General features: G+C 47.1%; 1 protein-coding gene across 3 annotated transcripts in view; it reads right to left on the bottom strand.

Annotated features, from left to right (window-relative positions):
* Positions 1-17,865, bottom strand: part of ADCY3 (adenylate cyclase 3) — a 75,710-nt gene that overhangs the window by 30,155 nt on the left and 27,690 nt on the right. For all 3 annotated transcript variants that reach the window (XM_019712740.3, XM_019712741.3, XM_074331762.2), the window contains exon 3: positions 11,253-11,402. In XM_019712740.3, the coding sequence (XP_019568299.2) occupies positions 11,253-11,402 (150 nt within the window). The remainder of the gene's footprint in view (positions 1-11,252; positions 11,403-17,865) is intronic.

Genomic DNA, 17,865 nt, shown 5'->3' with positions numbered 1-17,865 from the left:
TAGGATCTGCCCCCCATCACCTCTCTGCCTCACCTCCTACCTCTCATCTCCTCACTTCTGTTGCATCTGCACTTGCCACCTTGATATCCTGTGAACATACTTCAGGGCCTTTGCACTTCCTGCTCATCTCTCTGAACACTGCGTGCCTCACACCCTCATGCCTCCAAGTGTCTGCTCAACTCTCATCTTATCAGAAAGCCTTTTCTGGCCGCATGATATGAACAGCAAGCTCCCTTCGCCCCAGGCACTCCCTGGGCTCTTTCCCCTGCTTTGCCATCCCTACCTCCTAACACAGCACATACTCCCTTATTTAATACCCATTTACCCCACTAAAATCTGTCCTGCTTACAACCGTATCCCCAGTGCCAAGAGTGCTGGAAATATTTGTGGCATGAATGCTTTCTTTTAGACATTTTGACAGTTTTATTCTGACAAAGAAACTGGGGCTCAAAGGGCATAAGTAATTGATTCAAGGTCACGTGGCAAGTAAGCGGCCTAGCTAAGATGTGAATGCAAGTGGTCTGTGCCCTGTGTTGTCAGATCTTTCCATTTTCCAAGGCAGTCAGAAATATAAGTTTTTACACAGAATGCCCATATTTTTAAGTATTAGAAATTTTTAAAACTCTAGGCAGGTCCAACAAAACAGATACCCACAGACCAGATGTGGTCCGAGGACAGCTCACCTGCTTCTCGTGGTTAATGGGAGAATGGAAGCCCTCACCAGCAGCGAGGGAGTGTCAACTACCCTTCTAGGTTTGTTGTGACGATTAAATGAGATAATTCAGTAAAATCGCAGCCTAGGGCTTGGCACAAAGTAAGTGTTCAATAAACTACCCCAAAAACTAAACTTCATGCTCAGGGCCAGATAAAGGCGGGGGCATCACAGTCCTGGCGACCCAGCCTTGGACAGTAGACTCTGCATTTGCGTGGAGAGAAAAATGCTGGAGGACAGGGCAAGGGCTTACAACCCTCTGGAGCCCTCAAGGACCCAGCTCAAGGTCACACAGCCCACACACATGGGCCCGTCAGCAGGACTGTCATGGCCACCAGGGCCAGTGTCCTGACACAGCAAACGTGCTCTCCCTGCCGGGGGCCTCCACGGCATCAGAACAACCTGACCTCTGTGGGCTCATCACCTGCATTATCTAAAATGTGGGTCTGTTTGGCTAAATCCTGGAATGGTAGCATGAAGAACATCCTGTGAAATCCAAGAGGTGGGAGCTGGAACCAACAGAAGCACTAATTCCTACTTCACACCATGGGAAACTCACCTTCTGGCTTTTCTCCAATCAAGAGGCATTCAAAGCTAAAATAAAAACTGAAAAATATTGGACATATTCGTGATTGGTTCTGTGAAGAAGTTAGGACAGCAAGTATCTTTTGAGGCCCATGTCAGGCGGGGTTCCTCTGTGGTTCCTGTCAAGTGGACAGTGGGTTTGCCCTCTACACCAGGTACTGATAACACGAAGATGTGTGTAGCCACCACACAAGGAGCTAAGAGACAGAACTGCTGTGGGGAGGTGGGAGCACACACTCCTCCCACCCCAGCTTCCTCTCCCCTCTCCCTGGTTCCCCAGGAGGCAGGGCCCCAGCCCCACCCTCACTATTGCAAAGACAACAGCGGGCATTTTGAGGGTTGACACTAGAAGTCCAACCTCAGGCCAGATAGGGAGCTGGCTTCTCTCTCTCCTCACCTCTCTCTCCCTCCCACCTCCCACCTGACTCCCCTCTCCCCTACCAAGCTCCCATAAGAACAGGGTTCAAGGTCAAAATTATTCTGTCTTATCCTCACAGTCAAAGGTCTTGGAGGGAACAGGGAAGCAGGCTGGGGCAGAGGTCGGAGAGGACGGACATTCAGAAAGACGAGAACTGAAGCTGAGCTCATGTGATGGCAGCATTCCAGAGTCCCAAGCTCTGGGGCTCCCAAGAGAGAAGTCTGACTTTCATGGTAAATGGGCGGTTCTTCCCTCTGAGACCTGCTGAAGGGCATAGGTCACCCATCTAGGGAAAGACTCCAGCACGAAGAAGAAACGCCATCCCTGGTCAAAGGTGACCCTGGGTGTTGGGTTTAAGCAGAAGGAGAGGCAGAGTGAAGCAGCTGTTCCGTCCATGCAACCCCCCCCCCCAGAAACTGAACCGACAGCGGCCCGGAGTCCCCTACACCACGCACTCCAGGGCCCCATGGGTCACAATGACCTGGCCCACGGGCCCTCACCGGGGCTAGGTAACGGCGGATGGTCAGCTGACCGAGAACCCCGCACGTCAGCCCTGGGCTCTCCCCCAGGTGCTGGCCACAGCTTCTTCCCCTCAGGAGCGTCTCTTCCCTGAAGGAAGACGAGGATGGCTGACCTAACCCAACGTCATCTGGAGGGAAGCGCAGGCCTCGCCGAGTCCCCTGTCGTCCCCTGTCATCCCCCCATCCTCTCCCACATCCTCCTCCGACCACATCCCACTCCCCGGGAAGTAGTTCTGAGTATGTAGTTCAGAAAGGCTCATAATTCTGTAGTTTGTACCTGGTGACAGGTGTGCACTGAGTGGATTTCCTGGATGCCTGCTGTTGCCAGGTGGCAGTTGGGGCGCTTAGCAACCCTCCAGGTCCCCAACTAAACCCTGGAGGATTGTCACATGGGAACAAAGGAAAACAACTCCAGTTCCTTCCTCTGGGCCCCCTGCTCCTCGCTCACACCCGTGGAGCAGAGGGGAGCTGGACGGAGGCCTGAAGTCTACCTTGGCAGCCCTGCGTCATGCGTAAATGCCATCGGACTGCCTAGGGTTAGAGATGTGCTCGGCACATGCAAAGAGCCCCTGCATGCCCGGCTCCCCCCACAGAGCTCTAAAGCCACAAGGACTCAGAGTGGTCAGGCCCACCGCCTGCAGGGGAGGAGCTGAGAGCGAGGATGGTGCCGACACTATCGTCTTTTCATTACCCACATGCTCCCTCATCACGAAGCACCCTTTGACAAGCCGTACATGCCCGCCCTGGTGACAAAGCAGAAGGGGAAGCCTGTGCACGAAGGCCCAGCGCTGCTTTGCACCTTCCAGGGGCTGGTAGCTAGTGGCCCACCCATCAGGGAGTTGCCTGCCATTAGCAGAGGTTGGTCATCTTCACAAAGGACAGTACAACCTCCCAGGCAGGTGACAGCAGCAAAGAGAACAGAATCAGAGGGTTCGGGATGAGATCCCCAAAGCCAGCTCACCCCCAGTCTTGTCATCTAGCTGAAGGGCATGAGGCCCAGGCAGGAGACCGTCCTGCTGGAGGCCACCCGCCACCATGGTAGGCCTTCCCCTCTGCTCAACTGGGCTTCCTCCCAAGGCAGTTTAGGAAATAAGATAAATATAATACATGCTGACAAAACAAAAAGTGAGACATGGACCCTGAAAACTAATTCTGTTCGGAGCCCTCCTCTGCAAAGCTTATAGTGAGAACTTTTTTAATTGCGAATTTTCAAAAAAAGCACTGTGAGTCCACGAGTGGTGTGGTGTGGCACCGAACTCAAAACGGCTCCTTAAACGGGAGCCACGTCCAAACAGCTTCTATCCCCTTGCCCACTAGGACTTGCTGTGGCCCTTTCCAAAGTGTTGCCACATCTATTATCTCATTCTTATCCTCACGAGGGGCGTTAACAGGAGGAAAGTGAAATGGGATTGTGCGGCCTCTATTACCAGCCTGCAGTCAGCTCCAAAGACACATCAGCTGACATTTCGGGGATGTAAAATCAGCCCACATCCCACGCCACACGTAACGTCAGCCTGGATGCCCTGGGAGGGAGCAACCTCTGCCCGACTGGCACCATGGACAAAGGTGCAGCGGCCCCAACCAGCTCCTGGCCTACCTCTTGGCCCCTCCCTTCAGCTAGTGTCCGCAGGGGTTGGGGCCAGTGTTTTCAGACTCAACATTCTTACTTCATGTGATTCCCAATCAATGGTATTAGTTTCAATCCCAGTTTTTCAGAAGACTAAACTGAAGACCAGAGAGGCAAAGTACCAACGTCACACAGTGAGAAGGTGGGAAAGCCAGGTCTCACTGTCCCCCAGAAAACGCGGGCAGAAGCATGGAGTACTCAGCTTGCCAGTTGGGGGGCTGCCCCTCTGGTGTAGGCTTTAGGCTCTGCTTGGTCACAGGGAGAGGGGAACACACATGACAATGCGTATGTGCCAGGAGCTGGGTGTCCTGTCCTTAGAGGTGGGCCAGCAAAATGCTGCTCTGGGCCGTCTTGTCCCAAGGCTCACCAGCTGCCTGTCTGTCTGGGGTGGGGTTTCTTCTGGAGTGATGAAATGTTCTGGAACTACACAGAGGTCACGGCTGTACAACACTGTGAAAGTACTAAATTGTATAGTTTCATATAGCTAATTTTATATTATTTGAATTTTACTTCAATAAAATGGAAAAAGGAAAAAAAATCAAAGCAAGCCGCAAAGCTTTTCCCAGCCAAGAACCCAATTTATCACACTGTATTTTTTAAAAAAATATTTTTAAAAGATACCCCCAGATGATGGGATGATGGGATGATGGGATGGGATGTGACCTCTTCTATACTTCTTTGTATTTTCAAAGTTTTTATCCAACAACAGTAATATGATGATGGTAAACAGTTTAAGTGCCTAATAGGTCCAGGCACGATGCTAAGTAACTACTTCACATTTAGCTTCCATAATAACCATATGCGACAGGCATAAGACTCAAATGTCTGGTTCTTGACTGCCACCCTTAACTGCTATACTGTATGAGAAAATGGTACTACTTTTATAATCAGCATAACACGGTTAGGACACTCTCTTTCAAAACACAGAAGACAAAAATAGACTTGAAGGAATATCCTCTATCAGTATTATTTTTCTTTCCAATAGTCTATTATTACCAATATTGTACAACGTATGCTAAAAAAAGAAAAGAAACTCTTCCAAACCTCAGTTTGCCTAGCAGTGACGTGAGCCAAATAAGCAAACAGCAGGAAACAGACCACAGGATGTTACTACTGCCTTGGGGCCTGTTCCATACAAATGGGGTTTTCAAATAGGCATCCTTGGGGGAGCTACAGGGGTTCCAAATGCAAAGTAGTCTTTTCTAGATAAACAAGGAAAGTGTAAGTGCCTAAGTGAAAATTTAAGTGTCTCTCATTCATTGCTAGGAGTGTAAATTGTTCAAACCTCGTTCTGAAACAATTTGGTAATATTTATCAACATTAAAAATGCACGTACCTGGTTCCTCCAAAAGTTAAACACAGAAGTACCATATAACTCAGCAATTCTATTTCAAAGAATTAAAAGCTAGGACTCAAACAGATACTTGTATTCCAATGTTCATAGCATCATTATTCACAGTAGCTAAAAGGTGGAAACAACCCAAACTTCCATCAACAAATGAACAGATAAACAAAATGTGGTGTATACACACAACAGAATATTCAATCTTGAAAAGGAATGAAATTCTGACACTTACTACAACATGTATGAACCTTGAAGACATTATACTAAGTAAAATAAGCCAGTCACAAAAGGGCAAATACTGTGTGAATCCACACATATGAAGGACCTAGAATAGGCAAATCCATGAAGAGAAGTAGAATGGAGGTTGCCCAGGGCCGGGGGAAAAGAAGATGGGGAGTTATTATTTAATGGCACAGAGTCTATTTGGGAAGATGAAAAAGTTCTGTTGATGGAGACAGGTGATGTGTTGCACAACACTGTGAATGTACTTAATGTATATACTTAAAATGGTTAAAATGGTAAATTTTATGTTATATTTCACCACAGTGTATATATATAAATTTTTAAATGCATATGCCCCTTGATCCAACAATTCTACTTCTAGGTTTTAGTCTTCAGATGTATTTGCACATGTATGACATGGTATCCCTATAACAAAATCTATTAACAGCAATGTTTGCAATAGCAAAAGGTTGGAAATAATCTAAAAGTCTACCTATAGGAGCCCACTTAAATAAAGTGTTACTTCTACGTAATGGAATACAATACAGTCATTAAAAAGGATGAGGCAATGCAATTTGGACTTAGAACCCGCTCTAAGGTAGTAGGTGAAAATATGTAGGTAGTAGATAGTAAGAGTGCAGAAGAGTGAACCTACTTCCATTTGTGTGTGTGAAAAATCTATATATACAGATTTGGAAATAAATAGAATATCTCTAAAAGGATATACAAGAAATGTGATCGTGGTTGTCTGAGGGGTGGGGAAGTGGATGGCTATGGAGGGAGAAACTTACTTTCCATGGTATATCCACTTTCATACATACCTTTATAATTTTATACCATGTACACTTTTAGCTACTCAAAATTAAACTGAAAAAATTTAAGTAATCTCTAACTTTTGCTTCTTGCTATTATAGAGGAGCTTATATCAGACCAACCCTTTAGCCAAGAACAACTATAAAATCTGGATAAAATATAAAAGAACAGCTATTTGAAGGCAATGGGAAACAACCAAAGCACCTAGGACTTGACAGAACAAGATTGCCAAGGGAAGGGAACCACATTTAAGTGAACCGAATGCACGCTGCACTTTTCCCCTTGACACCAAGGTTGAGAGGCTAAACAGAATGCTATGGCTCAAGCTTTCAAGGGGCTGGAGAAACAAGGATTGGTGAGCAAGGATCCCCAGACAGAGTAGAGGCGTAAGCTCTCAGAGAGAAGAGAACTACAGAAAAGTGAACCTGACTTTCTCTACATGAATCCCCTTGAGGCATTTGCTGATTCCTAAGCTGCATCGGGCAAGAAACCAAGAATCCGAGCACAAAACAACAAGAGGCTAAAATCAAAGGAGGGTTTTGGCAGTCTCATAATACTGGGGAGTTCACGGTCCCTCAAGAGGTCCTTTCAGTTATGACCCCTGAAGGGCTATTTCCTAAGAGGAGGCATAGAACACACACAGAGCAGCTCTCAGACTATATCCCAGCCAAAAATCTTCTCAACCCCAATTTGGATCAACGTGAGCTGCCTCTTCTCTCATCATCTGCTTCAAGAAAAGTAAATCTTCTCTGGAAAGACAGATCATTCGGAGCCATTACTATTTCCCATACACAATATCCATCATTTAATTTTTAAAAGTCCAGGATGCCAAAAATCAATAGCGAAAAGCAGACCCATCAGTATTCCAGATATTACGGTTGTCAAAGACTTTAAAATAAATGTTCAATATTCAAAATATAGATGACAAAATTGATAACTTAACCAGAGAACTAGAATCTATTTTTTTAATCAAATGGAAATTCTAGAACAAAAAATACAATAACTGAAATTGAAGACTCAACCATTCATTTGAATTTGAGCTCAACCATTGATCTGACAAAGCAGAAGAGAGGATTAGTAAACTGCAATTTAAGTCAGTAAAAATATTCTATTTGAAACACAGAAAGAAAGAAAAAAGGAAAATTAAGAAAAGAAAAAAACCCACAAGATTTATGGAACACAGTAGAAGTGCCTAGTATGGATCTCTAGAGTCCTAGAAGGAAAGGAGAGACTTGGGCAGAAGCAAAAGAAAGATACTGGCTGAAATTTTTCAAAACTGATGAAAGTCATCAAGCCATCAATTCAAGAAGCTTTACAAATACCAAGCAGGGCAACTATGAAGAAAACTCCTAGGCCCATCATTGTAAAACTGCTAAAAACCAAAGACAAAGAGAAAATTGTGAAAGAAACCAGAGGAAAGAAATACGGATTACTTTAAAAGGAGCAACGGTGCGTCTGACAGCTGGCACTTCACCAAAAATGGTGGAAGCCAGAGGATAATGGAATGACACCTGCAAAGGGCTGAAAGTAAAAATCCAGCAACCTGAAATTCTATATCTGACAAAAAGTGACTTTCAAAATCAAAAGCAAAATACACACATTTCCAGGCAATTAGAAGTGGAGATAATTTACTCTCAAGCGACCTGCATGAAAAGTAACACTAAAGGGAATTCTTCAAGGAGATGGAAGCACAGAAATGAAGAAGGAATGGATCACAACTGAGAGGGAAAAATGTGGGCAAATGTAAGTAATGAATATTAACTGTAAAGACTATAGTAATAATGTCTTGTGGGGCTTAAAATATGAGTTTAATTAAAACACATCACAATAGCCAGAAAGTCTGGGGGAGGGGGAATTAAGTGTTGTGAGGTCCTTGCATTGTGACCAAAGAGATAAAAGTACTAATTTGGGGTAAATGCAAATGTCATAACTGAATTTATTTACATTATATTTTGAAAGATATTTTGATATATTGTATAGAATACACATTATTCTTAAGTGCATCAAAATTAGCCAACTGCTAGGTCAAAAATCAAGTTCCAACAAATTTCAAAGGATTGAAATCATACAGACAGAGTATATTCTCCAACCACAGTAGAATTAAGCTAAAAATCATTAATAAAAAGATAACTTTTAAACATTCCCCAAATGTTTGGAAATTAATTAATGTACTCCTAAATAGCTCATGGATCAAAGATATCTCTGTGGAAATTAGAAAATTTTTTTTCACTAACTAAATGACAGTGGAAACACGACATATCAAAACTTATAGAATAAAGCTAAAATGATGTAATGAAGGAAATCTACAGCATTAAGTGCATATTTTTACAAAAGAAATGCTGAAAATTAGTTATCTAATTTCTATCTCAAGAAGATAAAAAAAGAATATAAATTAACCCGAAAGAAAGTAGAAGAAAATGACAAAAAGCATAAATTAATGAATTACAGAAATGAACAAAGCCAAAAGGCTAAATAAAACATTAATAAACCTTAGCAAGACAGATAAAAAATAAAACATATAAGGCACAAATTACCTATATCAGTAATGACAAACGGAACATCACTACAAATCCTGTAGACAATAAAAGATAAAAAAGAAAACAAGAATATCATGACAAAAATATGAAAATTTAGATGAAATGGACAATTACCTGAAGAATTAAAAACTTTTCAAAAATTATACAAAGAGAAAGATAAAACCTTATATTTATGAAGGAAATTGAATCTTCTCATAAAGAAAACTCCAGACCCACAGGGCTTCACCAGTGAATTCTTCTAAACATTTAAGGAATAACCCAAATCTTCCTCAGACTCTTTCAGGGATTAAAAGAGGGAACATATCTCAAATTATTTCTTAAATGTGGCATAACCATGATACCCAAACCTGTCAAGAACTTGGAAAGAAAGCTAAAATGGCAAGTAAATCCCTCGTGCACATAGTCACAAAAGTCCTAAAAAAAATATGAGCAAATTGAAACTCACAGGGTGGGGGCAGAATTCCAACCCTCCCACTGGTAACAGTGCTTTTCTCATTCCCAAAGGATTTCACACATATTGTCCCATTTTACCCAAAGGTTTTTCTTATTATCTACACTTTACACAGAGAAACTGAGGCCCAGAGGTGAAGAAACTAGCCCAAGGTCACACTCAGGCTAGAGCTGGGCTAGACAGTCATTCCACTTGGAGACAGTTACAGGCATCTGCTGTGTCCCAGCGAGGTCTGCGGGGATGTACCTTTGTATCCTTCCTTCCCCCCACCCTGCACCTCCCTTCTGCCTCCCTGGACCTCTCATTCCTGGGGCCTTGTCTAACTTCCTGGATAACTTGTCTAACTTGCCTACGCAGAGAGTAACAGATCCAGGGTGAGATCCAGGGGGCCTTCCCCACCACACCTGGAAGTCACACCCACTACTGTTCAGTGTGATGGAAGATGTCCCCCATTACACACTGAGACAGACAAGATCAACATAGACAAGTGTGATGAAAACTGCACAAACACTGTATAAAAAAGAACTCCCAGCCTAGTAAGTGGTGACACGTGCTTTTTTTCTTTTTAACGTGGAGAACCCAGGGGGATGCGTCCACAGTCTGAAAGACCAGATAAAAACAAGAGACAAGACAGTATAAAAAACAGAAACCAAAGAATGCCTGTCGAGGGACTCTATAAAACAGGATTCTTTAAATATACTCAAGCCTCAGCAGCTCCTCGATAACCACAGGACGCAGGGCCAAGGAGAAGGGGACAAATACAGTGAGTGAAGCCTGGCCCTTTGTCACAACGGAGGCCAGGGAGATAAGCTACATACTGGAAGAAATGATTCCGAGGCCTAACTCAGAAGCTTCTAGATCTTATTGGTAAACAGAGAGAAAAAATATAGCCCCAGGACAGAGGAAGCTGGGACCCATTAGCTAAATAGTTCAGTGTGTGCCTTCAAATAGCACTGTCTAAATAACATGAGGCCCACCGATGGGGCCCCCCGAACAAAGGTTCCATCCAGAGTGACCCCCGAAACTACAACCCTGTCCATCTGAGTGGCAGAGTCTAAGAAAACTGCAATTTTAGTGAACCCAGAGCACTCAGCACCATGTGAACGCAACATGACATGGTTTCCAGAGCAGAGAATCATGTGTTTTCTACGTATTGAGTTTGTGTGTGAAGGGGAAATAAACCTATGGATAACAGGAAATTGGTGGATGTAATTTCTAGAGACCTTCAAAAAGCATCTGAGATGAATCCAAACCAAAAACTATGCAAAAGACTGAATCACATGAGAACTGGGGAGGTTCTGCAGTGGATGGGGCTGGAGTAAAGCCGGTAAACAAACAGCAGGGACAGCTGGCACTTCTCTCAATGGAAAAATGTAAACGGTGGGGTCCCCAAGGGACTGGGCTGGGCTGGTTTTACTTCGTCTTAAGTGACTTAGAGGGAGAAGGAAGTGGGGAGCATGAAGGAAACAGCGCCCCTGCACTGAAGGACTTCACCTAGAAGGGCCCCAAAGCCAGGGGATGGGTCCCCGCCTCAGGGAGAGCAGCTGTGCACGCACAGTAGGTGCGCAGTGTGACTCTGCCCTTGACCTGGAAAGAGAGGAGTAACCAGAGCAAGGCAGAGGAGTAACACAAACGTGGCCACGGAGAAAAAGCATTCAAAATAAACACAAAACTTTTTCACCTGAGAAAGGAACACGGCGTCATTAGTGGCTGCTGGGGCAATGTATTGCTTTAAAAAGAAAAGTTTTAAATTACAGGACCCAAAAAAAAGCAGAAAAAAGGGAAGAGGGAGGTTTCGGTCAAGTACTGAGGAGATTCAGGAGTGAGTTTCCAGTAAGAGACGCTCCCTGAAGTCGGGAGGGGCCCTCTGACGGTGAGGGGCCCATGAGGGACGTTAGGCAGCGATCACGGGATCCTGGTGGACAAAGGCCGAGGCCCACGGGCTCCCTCCCTCCTGACAGGCCACCGCCCTGAACCCAGGCCCCCAGCCCAGCTGCCCCGAGGCCACCCCACAGCCTTACCTGCTGCTGGCTCTGCTCTTCCAGGTTCATCTTCACCTCCAGCGACTGGCGGGCCTCCAGGAAGGCCTTGCGGTGCTTGCGGTCCGCCATGTAATAGGACATGATGCCCACGATGATGGCGCACAGGTAGAGGAAGACGTTGGCCAGGATCTGCACCCCGAGGAGGAGAGGAAAGGACAATGGTGAAGGCACGTCTTCAGGAGAGGGCATGGACAGGTGGGGCAGGCGGTGACCAAAATCAAAACCCCACGTTGCCCAGTGTCCAGGGTGGGCCCCAGCAGAGCCTCTGACCTCGATGGGACATTTAGGTCCTTGGAACAGACCCTGCCCCACCTGCCATGGGTGGGTAAGGCCCAGCCCCAGCCCAGGGCGTGGCCCCAGGCCTGGAAGGCTGGTTGAGGGGCTACTGTTATCCCCTCCTGCTTCACACCATAGCTAAGCTGGCCAATCCCATCGACCTGAGAGGCCTAAACGGTCCCTCCACTACCTATTCATTCATTCACTCATTTGTTCAACCACCACTTACTGAGCACTTACTTACTAGGTGCACTTAGGTGTGTGCTGTTTAGTTGGGGAGGGGAGTGAACAAAGCCCAGATCCACTGGCTGGGGGTATATAATCGTAAAGGCCGAAGGCGTGTGGAATGTCACAGGAGACCTGAAGATGTCCTGGGCTGATTCAGGAGTCACAGTGCTACCCTACGCATGTGGCACAGGTTTCTGGGATTCACAAGCATCCTCTCAGCCAACCGCCCTGCCAGCAGGTGAGGGGTGGCCAGTACCAGTATCCAGGTCTCAGGAGGAACTGAAGCTACAGGAAGGGGAAGAGGGGATCATGGGACCTGAGTCTGTCCTGCGAGTTCAGTGCATCGTCACAAAGGACTTCATTGGACATTGAGCGCCTGTCCCTCTGTCCCTGGCACCCCGCAGCTCCCCTAGGTATCTGAGGTCCCCAGCCCATCCCACAGGCTGCTAGAACTGCAGACCTGACCACCTGCTGCTGAAGGTCACCTTGGACATGGCCTGCATATCCTCACCACACCTGACTCCCCGGCACCGGCTACCGCAGGCTCTACTCTCCGACCCTCATGGGGCTCCATCTGGGATTGGATCAGGTTCTAGCTACACTTCTCCGAGAACCCTGGCCGTGAAAGGGTAGCTATTCCTGACATTAATTTTCTGGGTCCTCATGATACCCCCTCTGACTCTGAGCTGGAGACAGAGCTCTCAGCTCAGAGGTCTTTCTGCCTTCCACAGATAGGCGCTGGCTGATCACCTCATGGGGACAAATGGGACAGACTCTGTGAAGCGTACAGTGCTGAGCCTGTGTCAGGAATTACTATTAATCATTATCCATTGGGGCGTCCATCTAAGAAAACCAAACCCGCTGTGCAGACCGTCAGAGAGCAACTATAGCAGAAAAATTTCAAAACGAGCACCACCAAAGATTATAATCCAAAGAGTGTAATAAGATTCAGGTTTGGTTCGTGCCTGGGGACTGTCCATGCAGGGCAACATTCCTTTCATTGAACTGTGCCTATTTAAAAACAAAACCCACTTTTGCACTCCACTTGCAGGTACATGCGGTGCAGAAAATAAATTCAGGAGAAGCCCTGGACTGTGAGACTGGCCCTCACTAGCAGGGGCATCTGCCCGCTCAGATCACCTCTCTGAGCTCCGGTTTCATCAGCCATGAGCTGAGGGGTGGACGGCCTCATCTCAAAGGTCCCTGCACTCCTGACACTGTCGGTCCTCATCAGATCTGGGCAAAGGCTGGGATTGGAGATGACCTGGTGCCGAGAGGACGAGGGAATAATGCTGGAGGAAAAGTAAGGTGGGTCAGTTTCCAGGTTGGCCAGAGAGCCATGCCGCCTCCGGTCCCCTGAGCACTATGAGTCACAGAGGCCTCCCCTCCTCCCCAACCTGCACTGTCGGTTGCAAGGATATGAGGCAAAGGCTGCATCTGAGCCACCCTGCAGAGTGACGTGGGTCTTGCAGGTCCCATCCATGCCAGAGAACTCCCTCCCAACCTGCCAGTGAGTTCATCTGTTTCTAGACAATTATCCCAGAAACTGCACGCTTTGCCTGGGTTTCTTAGAGCTCCCCCAACTCTCGAAACTTGCCCCAACTGAAGAAAGGGCCTCCAGGGCGCTGTTGCTCGGATCTACCCCGACCCTTCTCCCACACAGCCACTGCTACAGGGCCCGAAATGAGTTCGGCAATCCCCCGGTGCGGGAGGCTCAGCCAGCGCCCTGTGAGCCATTCTCAGCCTCCAAGTCCAGGGCACAAATCTGACAGGACGATACTGCCAAGCTAAGGAGACCTCCAGCCAGGAAGCAGGGGGTGGCTATGGTGAGGAAGGTTCTGGAATGAGCAGGAAGAGCCGGAAGAAAGAGTTCTGGTTGCCACACCAGACTTCAGTGTCTGGGTGATCCCCTGTACCTACAAGACTGAGAAGCCCTGCTCTGGGGCTCCATCAAGGTTACCTCTTCTCACCCCAGTGGCCTCCTTTAGACTGGGCAGCAGCCTTCTTTTAAAAGAAATATTTTAAATACAAGATTTTAAAAATAATGACTAAAAATGAACGAATCTCCCAAGTGGGTAAACATTGAGACTAAAGCTTCATCTAACGCACGACAGCCAGAAAAAGTAATTTATAATATCCCAGGCTCAGAAACGCAACCGTGAGAAAATTCCTCCACAAAATGCTTTCTCTTCGAATGTGATGAATCACCATATCCTGCACATTTTCTAACAGCCCACGGGACACAAGCTGCTCTAAGTAGGGCTTTAAAATGGAAGTCACCCCATCGGAAGCAGGCTGCTGGCTCCACTGCCTGGGCTGACCTCTCCCTCTAGGCTCAATGCAGCCTGCAGATTCCGGAACATTCCAGAATTGGGAAGAACGAACTGAGGGAGAGAAAGCTGCTCTGGGGTGTCGATGTCCATGATGGCCACCTTGTGATGCTCTGCTACTGGGGAAGGCCACACTGAAGCCTCTGTTCATTAGAACAAACTTAGATGTTTTGGGAAAAAAAATCTCCAAGGAGCTGTAGTGTAAGAAGCAGCAGGGGAGAAGGCGCCTCTGCAGGCAAACAGCCTCCCCAGCCCAAGGAAGCCTGGCCAGAGCCTGCAGCGGACACCACATAGTGCCCATGGGGTCCCCACCTTCCAGCCATGTTCGCTGCAGACCCTTGGAGGGGCCTCCTGGTGGAGGGGCCAGGCTGTGCAGCCACACATCCCTCGCACGCCCCCCGCAGGCTGTGTGGTCTAGAACAAGCCACTTCACCTCCCTAAGACTTGCTTGGCTTCCTCAGCCTCACAGTAACACTGAAGGGTGTCCAGTAAGATTAAAAGAGAGATTATATGCCACACCCCCTAGCACGGGGCTTGGACAAAATATGTTCTGGTGACTTTATTTTTTCCTCCGGGGGGGGGAAGGCGAATTAGCGCCAATAGATAATACTTTAATGAAGTTTTACAAGAGCCGCCATATGCATCCTTTTATCTGTCACAACAAGCAAAGTTTTCTTATTCTCATCTTGTAGAAGAAGAGACCTGAAGCCCAGAGAAATGAGGTTATGGGCCCATGGTCCCCTAGTAATGCTGAGACCAGAACCCAGGTCTCCTTCCTCTGTTTATTTCTTTTCCCCCTACAAGAGCAGAGTTTAAATTTCAAGACATTAAAAACAAATCCATTCCAGCACAGGAGACTGAACAGCAGAAGGCATGTGAGGTCTTGGGGGCAGGTCCACTGCTGCTTTCTTACCCAGCTAGGAAGCACAGCACCCAAGCGTGCGAGCCCAGCGTCCTTTCCCCACATTCCTGTCTCCTTCGCTGAGCTGTGATGAGGGTTAGCAGAGGCTAGGCAGAGGCCAAGGCATGAGGGAGGGCAGCAGACACACAGAACCTAGTAAGGACCTGGAGCATCTATGCAGGTGGAGAAGTCTGCACACAACGCGGTGACTCTCACACTTCCGTAGAGGAAGTGTGTGTGGTCTCCACCAAATACAACCCTACTCAACACCATGCAAGGTCTGAGCCTCAGGGCATCACTGACATGCCCTACCAGGCTGGCCATTGGTCCAGTTTCTACCATGTGCCTCTGGTACAAAAGGACTTCCAGAAGCTTCCTACTTGTTTTATGGCTTTGGCATGCCTCTGCTAAAGACATTCAAAGTCCACTGTCTTGCAAAACAAAGACCACTTTCAGGATAGGCATCCAGCCAACCTGACGTGTTACCCGAAGTCCCTCACCATCTGCTCAGTTGCCAGAACAGCTCTCAGCCTGCGTACTACACAACCCCAGGGGCACCACTCTGCAGACTCTGACGTGATGGCTCCCCTAGAGACATGGAACACGCCAGACCTGACAATCGGGCTCCAGTGTCACTCTTGTTTTTGTATCTGGCTGCTGCCCACCGGGCTCCCTTCACTCCAGCCCCACTGGGCCTCTCTCCAGTCTTCTAACAAGATGTGCTATTCAGGGCTCTACAGCGCCAACTGGAACATCCTGCCCTCCCCCTGCCTACAGAGGGCCACACGTTGACGGTCCCCAGACTTAAGTCAGGTCAAGCATGCAGCACATGCCTGGTCTTAGTCATCTCCCGGGAAAGGCTAGTTGTTGTGACTATCTCAAGACCCAAATGCAATACCCCTCCCTGATTGCCCAAACAAAATCATTCATTCATTCAAAGATTTAGTGAACATTAACCCTGTACCAGGTGGGTGCTTGGCATTTAGCAGTGAACAGGCAGAAAAAGTCCCTGTTGTCATAAAGCTGATATTAGGGTAAGAATAAATGAATAAGAAACAAATTAAGTCATCATTAAGGGTATTAGAGCTCAGCAGAAAGTAAAAATGATACAGTGAGTAGCTGCTTTAGGTTGGGGAGTGAGGGAGACTGTTGGCCCAATTCTTCAGTCCCCTATAGGAGTATTATACAGCCACGATGTAGCCTCCCAGAGAATAAAGTGTTCTTCCATGCTGCTGACTTTGAACATGTGATTTGCTTTGGCCAAATGGATATTAGTGCCTATGATATGATTGGATGAGAACAATATGCACCAATAAGCTCACTGGTACAGGAGAATGAGAGGCCTATGGAGCCAAACTAAACCCAAGCTGCAGCCAAACCCAGCTGGAGCCCAGCCTAGATCACCACACTCCAGCCAACCCTCCGATGTGAGAGTGAGAAATGCGTGCTTGTGAGCCATGAAGTTTGGGGCTGCTTGTTACACAGCGCTAGGTGAAAACAGCTAACTACTACAGGTGGTTAGGCAAGGTCTCACTGAAGCAACAATGTCATTTAAACTGAGGTATGAATGACCAAAAAGACTCAGCCATGGGAAAAATCAGAGAAAAGAGCACGCGGGATGGAGAATACGCTAGTGCAGAAGCCCTAGGACACATGCCTCTTTTCCATGAGACACAATGCCCACCCCCCACCCCACCCCCTGACGCACCTACACATATCCCCCCCACTGGGAAGCAATAAGCACCTGAGTTCAGGGTGTGTCTCTTTCTCACATTTGCAGCCCCAGGGCCTGGCACAGGACAGTCCCCACAAAAAAGAACTATCTGCCCCAAATGTCAACAAACTTGAGGTCGAGAAACCCTGGCTGCAATGCCTTCTTCCTTTTTAATTACTGAGTATTCACATGAAACTTTACTACGCATTTTCAATGAAGAAGAATGAACTGTGAAGACAAAGATGTGAACAAGCAGATTTACTTTGATGTCAATCGTAGGGCACGTGGGCTAAGCGGAGAATGCTACCGACGTTTGCCGAAGGAAAGGGCACAATAGCTTGATAAACGCACCCACGATGGAAAGAGCACAAACATCACAGGGTAGAGATGACTAAAACCACAGAAGGCCGTCTGGCCCATCTCCCTGAAGGAGGAGATGCAGGAATGACCATCTCACACTTAGCATTTTATACTGACCAAGGGATTCTTCACTTCAAGTCTGTGGACTAGGTGAGGGGGAGTCAGTGAACCCATGACATTAAGGGCAAATTTATGTTTTACCCTTTTCTGGGGAGCAAGTCCATTGCTTTCCCCAGATTCCCAAAAGGGCCTGTTAGCCCAGATGATTAAGAACCACAAAAACTCATCACAAGCTCCCCTCGTCTCCCGTGGCTCCACTACAGAAAGAGAAAACCTCAGGTCACAGCACCGCGTGTCCTCGCTTATTGATGTGACCCCATTAGGCAGTCACCGGGGTCTTTTTCCCTCGTCCAAATAATTCTAATTCCACCTAAAGGACTCTGTGTTAATCACGTTTGGCTTCAGCTCCTTTTTGTAAGACTCAACCCTACTGAGTTCTCAGTGGTGGCGGGCCCCCCGCTGGGTCCTGGAAGAGTCAAAAAGGACTTCAAGGAACTCAAATCTACCGGAGATAAAGAAGCTACCGGAGACGGATGAAGCTTAGAACTGATTCTGAGGGGCAGGGGAGGGGAGGTTGGCAAAAGCCCCTAAGAGGGAGGAAAACTTGGGCTGGACACACTCAGTTGTGGGTTTTCACACACACTGGCAACACAGGGCTTTTACATACATTTTAATAGATGGATTTTTGACAGTACATGTAAACCAATTTCTAACTGATGTCCA

This window comes from Rhinolophus sinicus, chromosome 2 (assembly GCF_057876585.1).
Source record: "Rhinolophus sinicus isolate RSI-liver-muscle chromosome 2, RSI-T2T, whole genome shotgun sequence".
Classification (NCBI taxonomy): Eukaryota; Metazoa; Chordata; class Mammalia; order Chiroptera; family Rhinolophidae; genus Rhinolophus; species Rhinolophus sinicus.
The sequence above is the reverse complement of the archived record's forward strand: the minus strand, read 5'-3'. Positions and strand labels throughout refer to the sequence as shown.